General features: G+C 38.8%; 1 protein-coding gene across 7 annotated transcripts in view; it reads right to left on the bottom strand.

Annotated features, from left to right (window-relative positions):
- Positions 1-19,069, bottom strand: part of PTPRM (protein tyrosine phosphatase receptor type M) — a 732,676-nt gene that overhangs the window by 193,486 nt on the left and 520,121 nt on the right. For 6 of the 7 annotated variants that reach the window (XM_027766560.1, XM_027766562.1, XM_006164011.3 and 3 more), the window contains 3 exons: positions 5,885-6,036; positions 1,358-1,432; positions 1,105-1,131 (listed from right to left, as the gene is read on the bottom strand). In XM_027766560.1, coding sequence (XP_027622361.1) covers positions 1,105-1,131; positions 1,358-1,432; positions 5,885-6,036 — 254 coding nt within the window. The remainder of the gene's footprint in view (positions 1-1,104; positions 1,132-1,357; positions 1,433-5,884; positions 6,037-19,069) is intronic. The other variant, XM_027766561.1, reaches the window with a different exon arrangement.

Raw genomic sequence — 19,069 nt, 5'->3', positions numbered from 1 at the left:
TTCCTTAGGCAACAAACATGGAAACATCTAGAGAACACCATAAGGAAAAGAATCACCCTCTATACACAAATCCTAACTTCAAGAAAAGAGAAGCACAGGGGGAAAATTATGTTGCAAAGAGATAAACCTTCGAAAAGAGAAGTAGGAAGGAGAAGTTGAACAACTGAGGATGGAACTCTTGCTACAATGAATTGTTATATACCTGGAAGTCGTTTTTGTTGTGCTCCTTTTCGGTAAGGTTAGTAGTAGAAAGAGAACACAGCCGTGATACACTCGGGTTATTTATGCGTCTCAAATGCACAGCGCTCAAGCTTGTTTGGTTATCACAGCCAGGTAATGCCATTTCTCCTCACCCTTCTTATATTGGACAAACGAGATATTTTTCTGTAACCCCCTGCTGGGAATATTGCATACTTTAAATGCATTCTGCCCCACTGGGCTAACATTTTAGTTCATTTCCAGTGACATCTGACACATCATAAACCATATGATTATAAAGTGCCATCTTTTCATTTTGCTGTTCAGTACATCAACCCCTTGGAAATTCCAATGTGTGACAGACATTTTGGAATACTGGGGTGCCCTGAGTGGCTCCAGGGTTGGGTCAAGGGCGACAGTTCTATAGTGATCCTATTTTTGCATAACAGTTGGCATAATCAGAAAAATGTTATTTTTGAAATTGAAGTTTTCAGTGCTTAGCAATAAGTGAAAATAATGAGAAGCTATTTTCACTGTTATGACTATCACATTAGACAGAATTCAGCTCTTGGAAGTACACAGCTGAGTGATAACATGTTGTTTTTTCTCCTGGGATCAGACCTAATTTGAAAATCTGAACACAGAAAGAGAGAATACTGGAGCTGGGATTGTTCATTTGAAACTTTCAGTATCATCCCCAACATAACATACAACAAACCCTTCTTATCAAGGGAGACTGTTTAGAGAAAGTCTTCATGTCATCTCTCCCCCCAGGCCACCCCTCACCCCATATCCTGCTTGTAATTACTGCATCCTATGGAATTAAAACTCCAATCTCCTACAGAGTAGCCACTGACTTTCTAAATTACTCCTGCAATAAACTGTGATAAAGGGAAATGTTCTCACCTAAAATTGCAGTTGGCACAAATGGGTCTGTCATACATCGTAAGCGGGTCAAGGCAGAGAAAGTAAAAAGAGAAAGAACAGTAAATGATTGATGAAGGATCCCCCAGTTCCCCCACAGAAAGCCATACAAAGCACTAGGTTACGACATATCCAACACGGTAAGCTCCTAAAGCATCCTGGATCGCACAGAGGGCTGATTGTTTCTGACTGCTAATGGCTTATGAAGAGAGGAAACAATAGAAAAATCTGTTACCTGGGTAATAGGAATTAGGCACCGATGTGCTCAGTGTATTTGTTTTCATTGTGAAGGATGATGGTGAAGACACAGCTGTAAATAAAAGGCAGGCTGGTCAGTAGTTGTAGAGCGGAAATACTGTGAACATGTGACACTGAGATCACCTGTGGTGACCACACTGGCGTAGACTTTGATATGAAGCAACCTCCCAGATTCACTGAAGGCTGCAGGGTAGATACCATTTCCAGTTGCCTCTGGGTCGTTACTTGTCCTTTAGAGAACAAGTGCTCTTCTATCTTTTATTGACTTTTCTTGACTCACAAATGAAGAACAAAATCCACAACCACTCTCTTGAATAGAGAAATTCATCAGAATTCTATTTTTTCCTTCTAGCCTTTGCTTATAAAATTCTGCTCTTCTACCAAGTTGAATTTTATGACTAAAAGTAGAAAATTATCTAAACATAGATTTTGGAGAATATTCTGAATCCCTTTTTTTTTTTGTAGTTAGCTAAAGCCTCTTTCCTCGCATTTTGCATATGCAGAGAACTCCATAATGCTATGACCTGGGTTATGAAAGACAAACGTGATGTTTCAGAGCTGCTATATTTAAGATGAAGGGTGCATGCTTTGATGTTCTATTAGTCTTTTACATCTCTAGCATAATGCTTATTTTTCTTTGATATGTCCCTCTGAAGCAATCAGGATTGAACTAATACAACCTTCTTTTCCTCCCTGTTTTTGAGAGGGAAAATTAATCCCATCTGATTTATCTGATTCTATTGAAAATAGGGTATTTTATATTTCAAATGAGTCTGTTAACTCTTCAAATGTGTTAATTGATTTTTATTTTAAAAAATTCTTTTGTTATAGTATGAAGATCTGAATATGTTCTAGGTGATTCACCGTTAAGTCTAAATCACAACTCCTTATGAAGTTCCATGATTTGCTACTGACTTCTTTATCAGAAGACTAATACACAATTACATCACTGTAGTTGTTAAGTCTAAATCACAACTCCTTATGAAGTTCCATGATTTGCTACTGACTTCTTTATCAGAAGACTAATAATACACAATTACATCTCTGTAGTTGTGGGAAGCACTACCGAATCCCTGTGAATACTGTATACTTATCCTGGTGACATGTTAATACACTTTAGATACCAGGAGCAGTTGCTTAAGGGCAGCTCCTTGACCTGTGTTTATGTTTTCAAAGTGTACAATTACCAAGTGACAGAACAAGGACCAGAACCCAAGTTGCCTGTCAGTTATAGGATATTTTTCTAAAACAGAGAAGTGTCATATTTATTTATAATACACGTTTATGTTAAGCTTCCAAGGAAAAAGAGAGCGATTGATAAAAAGAACGACGACGGGAAAGAATGCCTATAAGATATGCTAAGGTCAGCGATTACCCCCAGACTTTTTAGATGGTTGGCAACAATGTGCAAAGCAGATGTAAAATACCTGTGTTTATTTTTACCTTTCTGTTAAACAGCAATATTTTAAAATACTTTGGTCTTTTAGTATAAAAATTAAGCCCATTCCCACTACATCTGTTTTCCCCTTTTTATCACATAGAAAGTAAATGGTACGACTCATATTTGTTTTGGTAGACAGATTATTCTTCTCTTTCATAAATGTGTTCATGCTTATTCTCAAATTTTCCAATTTCAATTTTCTTACCTTCTCATTTCTAAAAGCTACTTACAACTTCTGGTACTTTCTTGCAACTCTGCAAGGTTTCACACATACCCATACTTGTAATTAAAAGGTGTGGGTCTGGGGAACCAGCAGTTAGCGTAATGGCTATGTCGCTGGACTCCCACATAGTCGACCGCGGTTTGTGTCCTGGACCCGGTGGCTTAAAACTCACGCCGGGCGCGTGTGCATGCGTGCCCAAGATCCCAAGAGGAGAATGGAGGAGAAGGGATTGCGGCGTGACCATCCCCCCTGGGGGGTGATTTCTCGCTTTCTGTCTCTATGTCTCTCTCTGTCTGTCTGTCGAGCGCACGCGCCCTACAGTGAAAATCTCTCAAAAAAAAAAAAAAAAAAAAGGTGTGGGTCTGGTGCCTAGTCATGTAAGGGAACATTGTTTTTCCTGACAGTTCTCTCCCTAGTAACTGTGCTCTTATTTTAAAAACATTAAGAGAGTATTACAGGGCCAGATGGTGGCACAGAGATAAACTATGATGCTCCATGATGCTGACTCACATGTGCATGCATGTGCCCATGACACAGGGCTGGCTGAGGAGGTGGGTTATGGTGTAAAGATTTGTTGGGGAGCTATTTCTCAGTCTGTCTATCTCTGTTACTCTTTTTCTCTCTGTCTCTTGTTTATAAAAGAAATAAATAAACTTAAAAAAAGAGATAGAGAGAGCATTATAATAACATTTACAACTAGGGTCACTGTTGATGGATCGGACTTGATGAGACCTAGTCTTTGCTCAAAGAGTAGGAGAAAAATAGAGTATCCTGTTGAGTTTCTCCCGTTGGCTTTACTGAGGGGCACATGATACAATGCCTGACGGCAGGCTAGCCATGGAAGCTGATGTTGGCTTCTGCACCAGTCCTTTTTGCATGAGCGGTTTTGGATTTTCACAGATACAGTCACTTTAAAAAAGTAACTGCCAAATTAAGTTTTCTATCCAGAGGCAAATATCCCCTGTTGTTCAAACTTCAAACGCCTAGAAACTACTAATACAGGTTCCTGCTCTTTGGGTGAATAATTCCAAGTAAATTTATTCGTGAGGAATTTCACCATGAAATAGAAAGTTGGGAACATTAATGGGTTATCCAAGAAAATGAGACCCTATATCTGTGTGGTCCCTTCAACCTGATGTTCAAGAAACTGCGACTACTTTGAGCCTTGAATGTGGTCGAAAAATCTTCCTCACAACAAATGCATAAGTTACTCTCTTTGGGCAGTTAAATGCACTGTATATAGAGGACTTCAAGAAGTCTGTAAAAAATGGAATTATAATATAAATTTTTTTGGGGGGAATTTTTTTGAAATTAGTTTTTTTCATAATATGCATTTTCTATAAACTTTTTGAAGACCTATAGTATATATTTTTACAAGGCAGAAAGAATCTATAAAAAAAATGAGAAGTATTGGGCCATTGGGGAAGTCATGATGTATTTTTCTATGAAAAATGCATCATGACTTTTCAGATGAGCCAGTAGCTTGTAGTATATTGAGCTACCATGGCTTCTATTCCACACACTGAAAATGACATTGAAAGGGGCAAGAATGAAGGTCAAAAATGAAACAGAGCCCAGTGTGTCAAAGTTGCATCTGCTCACAGGAGCTCTACTGAGCCAGGTATGCATGGAGAAGGAATACGTGTAGGAGGATAAGGTGAGATGGCTTTAGCCACTCTCAACAGAACATCAATCAAATGCTGAATTCTGAAGCCTAGCAAAGTACAGGAAAAATGCAAGGCTCAGGGGCGCGCCTGTATGCTGACCATGCCATAATCTGGGGGGAGAATGGAAGAACTGCAGAACCACAATGAGCCACAGCATGTGGTCAGGACACAAGCACTCACTGTTGCTACCCAGTCAGCGGTCTCCCCTTCCAGGTACCATTTCTGTGCTCTGCAGAGTCAACAAGACCCTTCATGTGCCTTTTTTTTTTTTTTTTTTTTTTTTTTTTTTTTTTTTTTTTTTTTTTTTTTTTTTTTTTTTTTTTTTTTTTTTTAAAATTACAGGAATAGTTGAACTTTCTTACTTGACTGTGCTGATCAGCATCCCAATTATGCAGCTGAGTCAGCAGTGGTCCATGGCATGGATTTCATATAATAAAGAAACTTCTGGTCTTGACCACCTCAGTGAATGTGTGTTGGGAACCAGCAAAATCAGGCACACAACATGGGATCTACCTCTGGTTTCTGGGATCACCAGGGACAAAACAACTACTCCTCGTGTACTGCAGACAATCAATCCAATTGTTAGCTTCCTAAAATAATGCCTTATACCTGGATCACAGGTGGTACTATGGGAAGGTATTAGCTGAGATTGGCTTACCCACCTGGAGTGAAGTGTAAGACTTGTGAAGTTGAAATACAGTTTAATTTATTAATTGCCACTAATAACCCTATAATAAAGGCAGAACCTGTCAGCTAAACAAATAAACAATTAACTCGATACTGCCATTTAGTGAACTGTTTTATAACAGGCTTCCCCTGTGTAATTCCACACCTGGCTAGCTTACAAATGGGATCTAAACAACAAGGATGATGAGAAGCAGGTTCCGTCTTCCTCAAGTGGAGGAAAGCCTTCTTGTCACTGCTCTCTGGATCTTTACAGAAACTCTGTGGTTTCCTGCTTCCCGACCTGGTCCTATGACCTTTACAGCATCACCTCTGCTAAGAAACCTAGGGCACACAGAATTTTCAAGGTCATTAAAGTGGCTAGAGAAACCAATATGGAATATGAATTCTTTATCAATTTTTTGTTTGTTTGTTTTAGTCCTCTGGGTCTACCTGGAACCCTAGAAAACTGGAGAGCTGTATTAAAAGCCAAGCAATGTGTTTACTTACATCTGCCATTCAGATTGTGCGTGTCCATGAATGAGAAGGCCTCATCGCAGTTTGTGCCCTGCTCAGCATAGCTCTTGTCCATTGAGTTCACCATCACGGTCATCTCCTGCCGGGTGCTGCTCATGGTCTCCTTCCGCTTCTTGGCTAGTTTCCTTAGAACAAAGAGTTCAATTATGTAGACATGCATTTGAATGGAAAATGGAGCTTTGGTATATGTACAGACCAATGTTCAGGGATAACTTCTATTGAGTTGATCATATTTATCTGTATATTGATTGATGGTGCCTTATTTATTTCTTCCATGAGAGGGAGAAGGAGAGGGGGAGAGAGAAAAAGGAGAGAAAGGTTCCCTCAACAAAGTCTTCATGCTGTGATCTACCTCTAGTCTCAGCCAGTCCAGATCACAAAGATGCATGTATATGTATCCGGGATGTGAACCCAGGATCTTTCCATGTGGGCCTAAATGTATTACCATTGTGCCACTGTCTGGCACCAACTGATGGTCTTCTACATATCATATATTCTTCTAGGTTATAGAAATTTAAAAAGAAAAAAATTGCTGCCTTTCATGAAGAAAAAAAGCTTAAAATATTATGTTTCTTCTACTATAGGCTAAAGTAAAATAATCAATAATCCTAGCACAACACAATCATTATCTGCTCACTGATATTTTCCTAGTGATTAGCATTTTACTAAATTATTTTCTACCTTGCCATATACAGTGTCAAAGAGAAGATTCTCCCTCAATAAATATTTGCCATTAAAATAGAAATAACCCAAGGTTAAATCTAAAAGGCACATTGTAAAACTAAAGACCAGAATTAGGCAAGGGGTCGAGAAGGTATAATTAGAGTATATGGAACAAAAGAGCAGATGGGACGCAGGGCCTCCAGAGGACATAGGCCGCTCAGGCCTCAAAGGACCGGAGGTGTATGTACTGAATTCTCAGAGGAATATGACATTGGACCCAATCCAAAATGAACTCAAATTAGTTCCCCATGAAGGTTTGTCAACTACAACAGAGCAGGGTTAAAGTCATGTTACTAGCTTCCCTGGGAAATTCAACAGGAGTAAGTCCTCATCATTTCCTGCCTCAGCGTAAGACAATGCAAAAATAATGGGAATAAGAGAGAAATTTCTAGTTCTTTTACCAAAATAGGCTACTCTTGGACTTCATGTCCTGCTTACTGACCACCAAAAGCTCATAATATAAAATTATAGATACCTTACAAAAGCCATAAAGAACGGAGAAAATTAATATCTAAACAGATATATTCTTTTTATATTTAAATTTATTTATTTGCATTCATTCACTGTACATCATTACAGCATACAAAATGAGATTTTCCATCCAGAGTACACTGTATATTGTCTCAATCAAGCACATCAACAAACATGTTATTGTCAGCAAATTATCTTCCATTTCTTGTTGTATGTTTTGCTTTTTTTTCCCCATCCTTGATTCCCTATCTCTTACCCTCTGCCATCTCCCACTCTCCTCCCATACTGTCTCTGGTATCTATGTTTGTTTTCTATACTGTTTTTCCCCCACATTTTATTGAATCACCAAAGACCCTAATCAATCCAAATATCCTCATAGCAAACACAGGTGACACACACATTTCCATGAACACAAGTCTAACTTTACGCATCCTATAAAGTAGCACCTAGCTGGGGCTCATGGAATAGATTATCAATGACCTTATGGGTCTCTTCACCTTCTGGAATGCCAATTATCTGGATATTTGGACGTTTGATGGTATCTAGTACTTCTCACATATTATTCTCAAATTTTTGGGCCAGTCGTCGTGGTGGATTTTTCTAGGCCAGCCATTTTCTCTTCTACATCTGAGATTCTATTTTTTGAATGATCTAGTCTGCTTTTAATACTTTCAAGGGAGATTTTGACTTCTTGTATTATAGACTTCATCTCTAGCAGTTCCATTTGAGTCTTTTGTAAAGTGTGTAATTCCTCTTTTAGATCTTGCAAGAATTTCCTCATTTCCTGGAACTCGTCAACTTCTTTCTCCTTTCTCTTTAGCAGTTCATTATCTCTCTTCTCTTCCATCTCTGTTAGCTTCGACATTATGAATGCTCTAACTTCCTTATCAGACATTTCCTGACTTTCACTGAACTGCTTGTGGATGAAGAAGAGTTACTCTTTTCCCTTGGAGGAGAGGTATTTTCTTGTTTTCCCATATTTCTTGTGATCCTGCGGTGATTTCTTGTCATCTGATGGATAGTGTGTTTCTTTCAAATTCTTGAAGTTCAGCCTGAATGTTCAGGAGCAAGCAGACAGAGGTCATCTAGAATCTCTTTGCTGTTCTGTTGTGATCGCTGGTGCAACAGATTCAGTAGATATTGGGGAATATTTTAACCCTCTTAGTATTTGGATGTTTAGCTCCAGTGCCCTTAGATCCATCGCTAGCTCATTTGCTGGAGGCTGAATTATCAGTAGAAAATTTTCATTCCCTGAAAAATCTAGTTCACTGGAGCCATGTGGAACCTTCTGAAGGCCTGGCCTCTTCTCCAGATATAACACATTCTTATAGATCTTGCTACTAGAGGTTGTTTTATGCACCTAAGACAGTAAGAATTAGAGATGTTTAAGGAGAAAGTATAAAATGAGAAGGTTTAAGAAGACTATAGCAGGGGACAGCAGGTGGCATGGTGATTAAGTTGCTGGATTCCCACATGACTGACTGCAGTCTGAGTCTTGGATCTAGCAGCTTGAAAATCATGCCAGGTGCGCATGCACATATGTGTATGTGTGTGTGTCCAAAATCCCATGAGAAGAGTGGAAGAAAAGGGATTGTGGCATGGCCACCCCTGATCCTCATGATGATTTCTCACTTTCTCTCTCACTATCGCTCTGTTTCTCTGGTGAGCTCACTTGCTCTATGGCAAAAGCCTTAAAGAAAGAAAGAAAAAAAAAAGACCATACCACCACAATTCCAAAAACACCATATCCTAAAAATATATTAATTCTGTGCAAGCACCTAGCAGCAGCATTTACAAAGGAAAATGGTAGCTTTTTCTGGTAAATCATCTTGACACCGACCTAGGACACAACAGAATTTGCAATGAGCCACGTAATCAAAATTATCCCATATTAGGTGATTGCTAATGCAACGTAAGGCATTGCAACATCAGACCATATGGATAATCTTTATTATCATTTCTAAATGACACATAATCCAAATGCTTTCTTGCCTGTAGTTATAATAATCTTTTAATTTCATACTTTGAAGGCAGAAGAGTTTCATTAATAAGTTGCCCTTTTTATTGCTGAAAGTTGTTTGAAAACAGATACACTGGAAACATAAACAGAAAAGTGAATATCACCTGTAATGTCTCTGACAGTACAAAGTCATACAGATTTTGAAAGGTAAGCAGGTGACTCCCCTGGGCACAGTCATGCCCTCTTTCTACACACAGACCATGGTCATCTTCTGTAGACCAGCCCTGTTGTCCAGCTAGTCTTCTGGCCTGTGAACTAGAGCCCAGGCCTGGATGTTCTCTGCAGGTGTTTTGGACAGAGCAGCACTAAGCTCCAAGTACACAGCTGTGCTTATAATAATACATTTTCTCTCCACTTCTCTATCTGCCAGCTCACTAGAAAAACATTCTTGGGCCAGGTCTCCCTAGGAACACTGAAGAGCAGGATTGAGATAATTAGCTCCATAATTCAGGCAAAATGCCCACTTCTTGGTTGAATTTCTTTGATTTGCTTTAGACTGATTTATACAGACAATTATCTCAATATTTGTTGTTGTTCTACCTATACAGAAAGGCATAGTTTGCTTTACCAGACTTCCCTCTGCCTTTTTTTGCTTGAATTCCTCTAATCCTAATGGCTGGGAAATGACACTTAAGAAACATGCTTCTTGCATTGCTGGCAGGGTGGTGAATGGTGGGTGATGTGTACCCCAATAAAAGCTATGCTTGGACTAGAAAATAACTTTATTCTTCTATTTTTCAAAAAATATTAATTTATTTCTCCTATAAGCAAGATAATCAGAAAGAGGGAGAAGGACAGACAGACAGATAGAGGAAGAGCACCAACAGTGTCTTGATGCTGTGATCCAGTCCCAGCATCAGCCGGACCTAGATTATGGGCACATGTGTGTCCAGACTACTCAGAGAGGTCTCCGGATACAAACCTAGATCCTTCTCATGCTGGTCAGTTTTGCAGAGCATTGTGCTTTACTGCTGTACCATCATCTGGCCCCTCTTTCTTCTTTCTAATCCCCTATATGCATGAACTAATTTTGGTGATTTTATGCTAAACACATCATTGCTAATCTTCTCTAAGTGTAAAAGAATCCCATTAAGGACTTATGAGAGCATGCTTAAATCAGAGGTCCAGTCAGAGACCGCAGCTTTAAGCATCTTCATAAACACATATTCTATGTCCATGAACCTCCTTCAAAATCTGGCTCCCAAATGTCTTAGCAAGCTTTTTGGCATAACTCTACCTTTTCACTGTACTTTTACTCTGACGAGAAGTCAAAAACACGAATGTCTTGGGCCAGGAAGGATTTATGAGAGAAGCTGGTGTAAGACAATAGGAGTGGTGGGAACTGAAGAAATGGAGAGAGCAGCAACTTGGTTCCCACAGACTGATGCCCCATGATGGTCCCAGTCTTTGCAAACTTCAGACAAAATTAGAAATTCAGAGATTATATCAACAAGTTTTAAGTGTTGTCATATAGTTCAAATTTAAAAAATAAAACACCATGTGGCCCAAATGAAGCATTTCTCCTCTCTGTGAATAAAGTGTTTAGAAACATCATCATATAGGGAGTGGAAACTCTGAACATATAGTGTATAACTACTGTATGTCAGGACTCTACATGTGTTATCGCATTTAGTCCTGGTAACCTTGTAAAAGTTATTCTTTCTCTCTATTTTCCAAATGAAGAAACTAAGTTTCAGAGACTTTCAATAACTTGACCAAATGGTGGAGCTGGAATTGAATCCTGTTTCTTTCTGACCCCAAAGGTACTGATTCCACATCACTGTAATGGCTCTAGTAAGGCATTTCAAAATTTACATTTTCTTCCAAATTATAATTATCACCAAATTGCTTTCACTCCATCTCTCAAAAACAAAATATTAAGCTTTTAAAGAGTTGAGTTGAGCTATGAGCACCCAGCAATGTGTTACACAACGGTGGTGACTCCTAATGTGCTTAATTAACTGACTTAATCATCATGATCATCACCACCATTTATAAGGCAAGGTTTTCCACAACTCATAAAGAAGCTTGTTTGGTCATGTAGGGTTTGAGTCATTGTTTAGGATCTGAATTTGTTCTTATATAGCTCAAATTCTCTTGTCCATAATTATAGATGATTCAGGAAGGTAACGATTTATAACTGAGGATCTGTTATGACTGTGGACAAATGAGCTTTTCTTTTCTCTCTCTTTTGAGTATTTCTTAGATCTGTACTTTTTTCAACTGAAAACTTTTTTTTTTTGAGAGGTTTTCGCTATAGGGCACGTGCGCTCGCCAGACAGACAGAGAGAGACAGAAAGACAGAAAGCGAGAAATCACCCCCTAGGGGGGATGGTCACGCCGCAATCCCTTCTCCTTCATTCTCCTCTTGGGATCTTGGGCACGCACGCACACGTGCCCGGCGTGAGTTTTAAGCCACCAGGTCCGGGATGTGAACTGCGGTCGACTATGTGGGAGTCCAGCGACATATTATGCAAACTGCTGGTTCCCTCAACTGAAAACTTTGAAAGCTATAGGAAGAACTTTGTGAGCTTAATAAGAAAAATATTGGTTGTGTGATTATAGGGTGGGGTAGGGAGAAACTCTTGAAACAAAAAACTTTGAAAACTATAGGAAGAACTTTGTGAGCTTAATAAGAGAAAATATTTCTTGTGTGATTGTAGGGGAGTGGGTAGGGAGAAACTTCTGAAACAATTTTCTTTACAATCTTACGTATAGACACAAATAAATTAACTCCCCATTTTGGTCTTAACAAATGATTTGCCTGAAATTTTATTCTCCAATCTCCTAAGTTGAACTATGTTAATATGAAGGACCATAGTAATTTAAAAGAAAAAAAAGGTTCCTACCAACATCTATAAAGTGATCATAAAAATTAGAGAAAAGACTTGTGGTTTTCAGTCTGGCCCAAAAGAGCTTGAAGTCATCACCCTGTCCTAACAACAAGTAAAAGCTGGACAAACTGAAAATTAACAGTTCTTAGATCTGCTAGGGAATTGAGGTCATGGGGCAAACCACTCTCACCCAAATTGGAAATACCAAAAGGCAAATACATAGAATGACAATTTATCTGAGCAAAAATTCATGAGTGGAAACACTGAGAACCAGCATTGCATCAGGAACATCTACACTGTAATTGACAAATTGCTGGAGACCCATTGTGGACACACTTGAGAGTTAAAAATCCACAAGGGGGCCCTCACACTTTTCTGAGCTTTAACTCCAGGAACCCTACTACATCTCACAGTGATGATTAGAGACACATACTATCATGCTTCCAGCAGAAGAAGGTAGAAGATAGCCATTCTGAAATATGCCAGAGCATTCTATTCTTCCTAACAAGACCTGCTCTCAAGACCAACTATTTTACCAGTCTATCTTTTTTAAAATGTTTTTTTTTTAATCATAGGGCATATGCACTCACCAGAGAGAGAGAGAGAAACAGAGAGAAGGAATGTGAGAAATCACCCACCAGGGGGCATGGCCATGCTACAATCCTTTCTCCTCCACTCTTCTCTTAAGATTTGGAGCATGAATTCTACCCAAATCAATCTACATGTTTAATGCAATCCCAATAAAAATACCAGAAATATTCTTCACAGATCTAGAAAATACAATCATAGAATCTGTCTGGAATCATAAAAGACCTTGTATTGCAAAAGCAATCCTGTGCAAGAAGAGTGGAGTAGGAGGCATATCACTCCCTGATCCCAAGATATATTATAAAGCTGTGATCATCAAAACAGCATAGTATTGCCACAAAAACAGACATGTGGACCAATGGAAGAGAATAGAGACCCCAGAAATAATCCCCAAAGCTTACAGCCAACTGATCTTTGACAAAGGATATCAGTCAGTCCATTTGGAAAAGGAAAACCTCTTTAGTAAATGGTGCTGGAAAAACTGGGTATCCACCTGCAGAAAGATGAAACTCAACCCCCATCTTTCACCATTAACAAAAATCAACTCAAAATGGATCAAAGATTTTCTTTTTTTGGAGAGATTTTTGCTATAGGGCATGTGCGCTTGCCAGAGACAGAGAGACAGAAAGCAGGAAATCACCCCCCAGGGAGGATGGCCACGCTGCAATACCTTCTCCTCCATTCTCCTCTCGGGATCTTGGGCATGCACACACAAGACTAAGAAGTTTCTGCACAGCAAAGGACACAGTAACAAGTGTGAACCAACAACCCTCAGAATGGGAAAATATTTTTGTTAAATATGCCTCAGACAAGGGACTGATAACCAGAATACACAGGGAACTCAAGTGCCATATGTGAAAAAAAAAAGATTAACCTAATTAAAAGATGGGAAAATGAGCTGAACAAAAATCTCTCTAAGGAAGAACAGCCAAAAAGCATATAAGGAAATGCTCAACATCCCTCATAATAAGGGAGATGCAGATAAAAACCATAATGAGATACCACCTAACCCCTGTCAGAATGGCAAAGATTAAGAATATAAAAAGTGATAAGTGTTGGCGGGGATGTGGTGAAAAGGGTACTCTCCTATACTGTTGGTGGGAATGTAAACTGGTTCAGCCACTGTGGAGAACAATATGGAGGTTCCTCAAAGATCTACAAATAGAATTACCATTTGATCCAGCAATCCCACTTCTGGGTATCTACTCAAAGGACAGGAGAAAGCTCAGTTGGAAAAGTGCTTGCACATCAATGTTTATTGCAGCATTATTCATGATTGCCAAGACATGGAACCAACCTAAATGTCCACAAACTGATGAATGGATTGAACATGTGTGGCATAGATACTCTATGGAATACTACTCAGCCATAAAAAATAACAAGAGCCTGGTATTTGATAGAAAGGAGTCAGATATGGAGAATCTATTGCTGAGTGAAGTAAGCCAGGCTATGAAAGAAAGATATATATACCAACTATCCTCACTTTATGGTAGAGAGTGAAATATTGAAGGACATAAAAACAGTGAAAATACTTAATGAGGGGAACCAGCAGTTAGCGTAATGGCTATGTCGCTGGACTCCCACGTAGTCGACCGTGGTTCGTGTCCCGGACTCGGTGGCTTAAAACTCACGCCGGGCGCGTGTGCATGCGTGCCCACGATCCCGAGAGGAGAATGGAGGAGAAGGGATTGCGGCGTTACCATCCCCCCGGGGGGTGATTTCTCGCTTTCTGTCTCTATGTCTCTCTCTGTCTGTCTGGCGAGCGCACGCGCCCTACAGTGAAAAAAAAAATACTTAACGAGGATAAGACAGTGTGGAATGGGGATGTGAAGAGAAGAGGACAGAGAAAGATAGTTTAGTTTAGATATCTAGCCTTTGGTTTTTTGTTGTTGTTGTTGTTCTTCCTTAGAATTTATACCTCTCTGCTTACATTGCCTACCTGTTCTTTCCTGCTCTCTGCTTTATCCATTAAAACCCTCAGCACAGTGATCATAGTTGTTTTAAATTCCAACATCTCTACCATATCAAAGTCTGGTTCTGGTGTTTTCTCTGCCTATTCAAACTGCATTTTTCTTCTTTTTAGTAATGTCTTGTGTGTTTATCTTGAGAACCTAACATGACGTATGTATGGAATGTTATGATAGGACACAGTAGTAGTGGTGGTCAGACATGGAAATGGTGGGGAGACAAAAATATACATGTGAAATACACTCAGTATTTTAATAAAGGAAAAAAAAAGAAATCAAGGAACCATGCAAGTGGAAGACTCAAGATATTATTTCTTCTCAACCTGAATATCAATTTCATGCAATCCCAATAAAAATCCTTGCCTCTAGACCAATCATGGTTAAGGTGGCTGGATCCAATATGGCTGACTGACAGTTTGAGTCCTGGATCTGGTGGCTTGAGAAATATGTTGTAAACGACCTGTGTGTCCAAAAGCCTGAAAGGAGGAAGAGATGGAAAAGGAGGGATTGCAGTATGACCATGCCCCCTGGGGAGGGTGCTCCCTCTCTCTTTTTCTTTCTCTTTGTGCTTCTGTCTAGCAAGCATGTGTGCCTTCTGGAAAAAAAAATTTAAATTTTAGCAATTTTTTTTTAGAACACCAGCGAAATGATAATAAAGTTTATATAGTGAGACAGGAAACCCAGCATAGCCAATATGGTATTGAAGGAAAAGTAAATCAGAGACTGACACTCCCAGACTTCCAGATTTACTATAAAGCTACAGCAATCAAGACAGTGTGATATTGGTGAAATCAGAAAAAACAGATCATGGGGATAGAAGAGAGCCTTGAAAGAGACCTACATAATTACAGTCAACTAAACTCTGACAGAGGAATAAACACAATACAATGGAACACAAATGATGGTGGAGGATTAGACATCCACTTGCACAAAAATGAATCTAGGTACAGACCTTGTACTCTTTACAAAAATTACCTCAAAGATCATAGACATGAATGTAAAATGCAAAACTATGAAACTCCTAGAAGACAACATAGGAGAAAATTAGATAATATTAGGCATGACAAGAACTTTTCAGATTAAAAACTCAAAGGCAGGATCCATGAAAGAATTATTAAGATGAGCTTCATTAAAATGAAAAACTTATGCCTTGTGAAAGACACTGCCAAGAAAATAAGAAGACAAGTCACAGACAGGGAAAAAATATTTGTAAAAGATATAGCTGATAAAGGACTGGTATCTATAATATATACAAAGAACTCTTAAAACACAACAATAAGGACACAAACAACAGTACTAATAAATGGGTCAAAGGGACCAGACCATGTGGTTAATGTGGCTGAATCCCAAGTGGTCGACTGTGTAGTTTGAGTCCCAGAACTGGCAGTTTGAAAAACATGCTGGCCACGTGTGTGTCAGTGCCCAAAGATCCTGAAAGGAAGGAGAGATGGAAAAGGGATTGTGGCATGTCCATCCCTCTTTGGGGTGCTTTCCAATTCCTCCACCCCCATGGTCTTTTTCTGGATAGTGCACATGCCCTGTGGCAAATTAAAAAATAATAAATTAATAGATATGCCAAAGACCTTAATAGACACCTCACCGAAGAAGACATACAGATACAAATAAGCACGTGAAAAGATGCTCCATAACACACGAAAAATGAAAATTAAACACATGCCCTGTGGCAAATTAAAAAATACATAAATTAATAGATATGCCAAAGACCTTAATAGACACCTCACCGAAGAAGACATACAGATACAAATCACATGAAAAGATGCTCCATAACACACGAAAAATGAAAATTAAAATGAAGAGATACCACTATGCATCTATTAAAATGGCCAAAATCTAAAACACTGACAACACTAAATGCTGACAAGAATGTGGAACAACAGGAACTCTCATTCATTGCTTCAGGAATGCAAAATGACATAGCCACTTTAGAAAACAGTTTGGCAGTTTCTCACAAAACTAACATAGTCTTACCACATGATCCAGCAGTTGGGGTCCTTGGTAATTACCCAAAGGAATTAAAAACTTATGTCCATATAAAAGCCTGCATAAGAATGATCATAGCAACTATTCATACTTGCTTTATTCATAATGTATTCAAAACTTGGAAGCAACAATGTTCTTCAGTAGTTGAATGGAATTAACCGATAAACTCAGATGATGGAATGTTATTCAGCACTAAAAAGTGAGCTCTGAAACTATGAACGGATATGGAGAAACGTTAAATGCATATTATTAAGTAAAAGAAACCAATCAGAAAAGACGGCATACTATGTGATTCCAACCATGTGACATTCTAAACAAGGCAAAACTATGAAGATAATAAAAAGATTAGTGGTTGTCAGAGATTAAGAAGAAGGGATGAATAGGAGATGCACAAAGGATTTTTAGGGAAGTGAAAGTATTCTATATGATATGTAGTGGCAGATGCATATCATTACAGGGTTGTCAAAAGTCATAGAAGGCACAATGTCAAGCATGAATCCCAATGTGAACTATGGATTCTGGATGATAATTTCATGTCAGTGTGGGTTCATGGGTTACAATAAATGAACACTGTGGTGCAAAATGCTTATAGTAAAGGCTATTTGTATGTTTGGCCAAGAGGGTATCTGGGAACTCTGAATTTTCTGCTCAATTTTTCTGTGACTCTGAGATAGCTCTAAAAATGAAGTCTATAAAAGCTGCAATTTGAAAAAAGTCAGAGAAAAGATAGTCATAGTAATACAATTGCAAATTAGAATAAAGTGGGAAATATGAGAAATGTGGGGTAAATTTAAATGAGAACAATGCCTATTATATGAGGGGACTTCAAAAAGTTTGAGGAAAAATGGAATTAAAGTTTATTTTTGTAGAAAAAATTTTGAAATCCTTGCACAACTTTCTCACAATATGCATTTTCCATAAACTTTTGGAAACTCCCTCTGCTTCATATTTCATGCTTCTATACTCTTAATATTCCTTTTATTTATTTTTCTGGAGTAAAAACATGGAATAAGGATAAGAGGAATGGAAGAATACTTCTTGGCAAGTTATTCTGTTTATGGCAGGTATGAATCCCAATGGATAAGGAAAACATGGTGAAGAAATAGACTCTTTGGTGATGTGTCCTACAGAGGAGCTGCTGGGCAGATGGCTGCCAGTGAGGAGAACAAAGGAGAGCATGACTGGAAGGAAAGAAGAAATAATTCCTCCAATTTTTTTCTCTGAAACTGAATAGAGGGACAACTGTGACAGGAGGATGGAAGGGGGAAGAATTCAAGGGTCAACCTCAATGCATATGCTATTTTAAAATCCTAGTTTATTGTCACTCAGGGCTATCAGACCTGGCTCTCCACAGAGCCTGACTACCTCCACCTCTCTATTACAGAACCTGCCACATTGGATTATGACAATACGGAGTGTGACTGAGAAAAGGTGTGTTGGCACTATCCTGAAGCTTGGTTGTTGGACAAAAAAATAAAGTGTCATCTTTTATAAATTATCTTTAATTTAAATATTATAGGGCAAAACTCATGGACATGTAAATCACATATTGCCCAAGAAAGAAACGGCTAATGGCTTTCTGGTCTTGGCTTCTATAATTAACTGTGCACTTAGACTTAATTAAGGGCTGAGCAGAAGCTGGAACCAGGAAGAAGTATTTAATTTTTCTCACAGTAGGGATGAAATTGTTATTGAGTTAGGCAAACAATGCGTACATTACACCAAATTGCCAGGATCCAGTTGAATAAACCTGAATGAATAAGGGGCTGTCACTTTAAAGATAGATGTGTGAGAATTTCCAGATAATGTTGTTTTTCAAGTTAAAATTTTAAGGAAAAAAACCATAATGGTCTGACATTTAATTATTTCATCTTGGAAGAACTAGTAGGACAATAGTTGATCAAAATACATCATGAAAATAATAATGATACTGACTTTTGATAAGCTAGGCACTTTGTATTTACTAACTGAATTTTTTCTATAGCCCAGTGAAGAAATTGCCATTATTATCCCCACCTCTGGGAGAAGGAAACTAAGGTAAAGCACAGTAGCATTCAGGTATCCAAGGCCTATACAATTAGAGAACTTTAGACACCTGGCATTGTGTTCTACATGGACCTAAAGTCATACCTTTAAAACTGTCTTTGGCATCACTAGTCAAACTTTATTGGCTGCTTGTCTTGAGTCCATAAACAAAGGCTGGTTTACTTTGCTAGCTGGGGATTTAAGGATGTAGACTGACGTGCAAGTGTTCTTCTGACCTGTTTCATCACTTCAGAAGTCCACTCAGTCTGTCTCTTACAGACAAGACACTGTGGTGGGCACTCACTGCCTATCCAGCTGCTTTCTGCTCTTCATTGATTAGTTAACAGGCTGTGTTCATCACAAAGAACACTGTTTAATTTTTCTAGTATTTTTTTTTTTTTTGGAGAGGTTTTCGCTATAGGGGCTTGCCAGACAGACAGACAGAGACATAGAGAAAGCGAGAAATCACCCCCCAGGGGGGATGGTCACGCCGCAATCCCTTCTCCTCCATTCTCCTCTCGGGATCTTG

This window comes from Tupaia chinensis, unplaced genomic scaffold (assembly GCF_000334495.1).
Source record: "Tupaia chinensis unplaced genomic scaffold, TupChi_1.0 Scaffold143584_1, whole genome shotgun sequence".
In the NCBI taxonomy this organism is placed as follows: Eukaryota; Metazoa; Chordata; class Mammalia; order Scandentia; family Tupaiidae; genus Tupaia; species Tupaia belangeri.
This window is presented reverse-complemented; position numbering and strand designations above follow the sequence as displayed.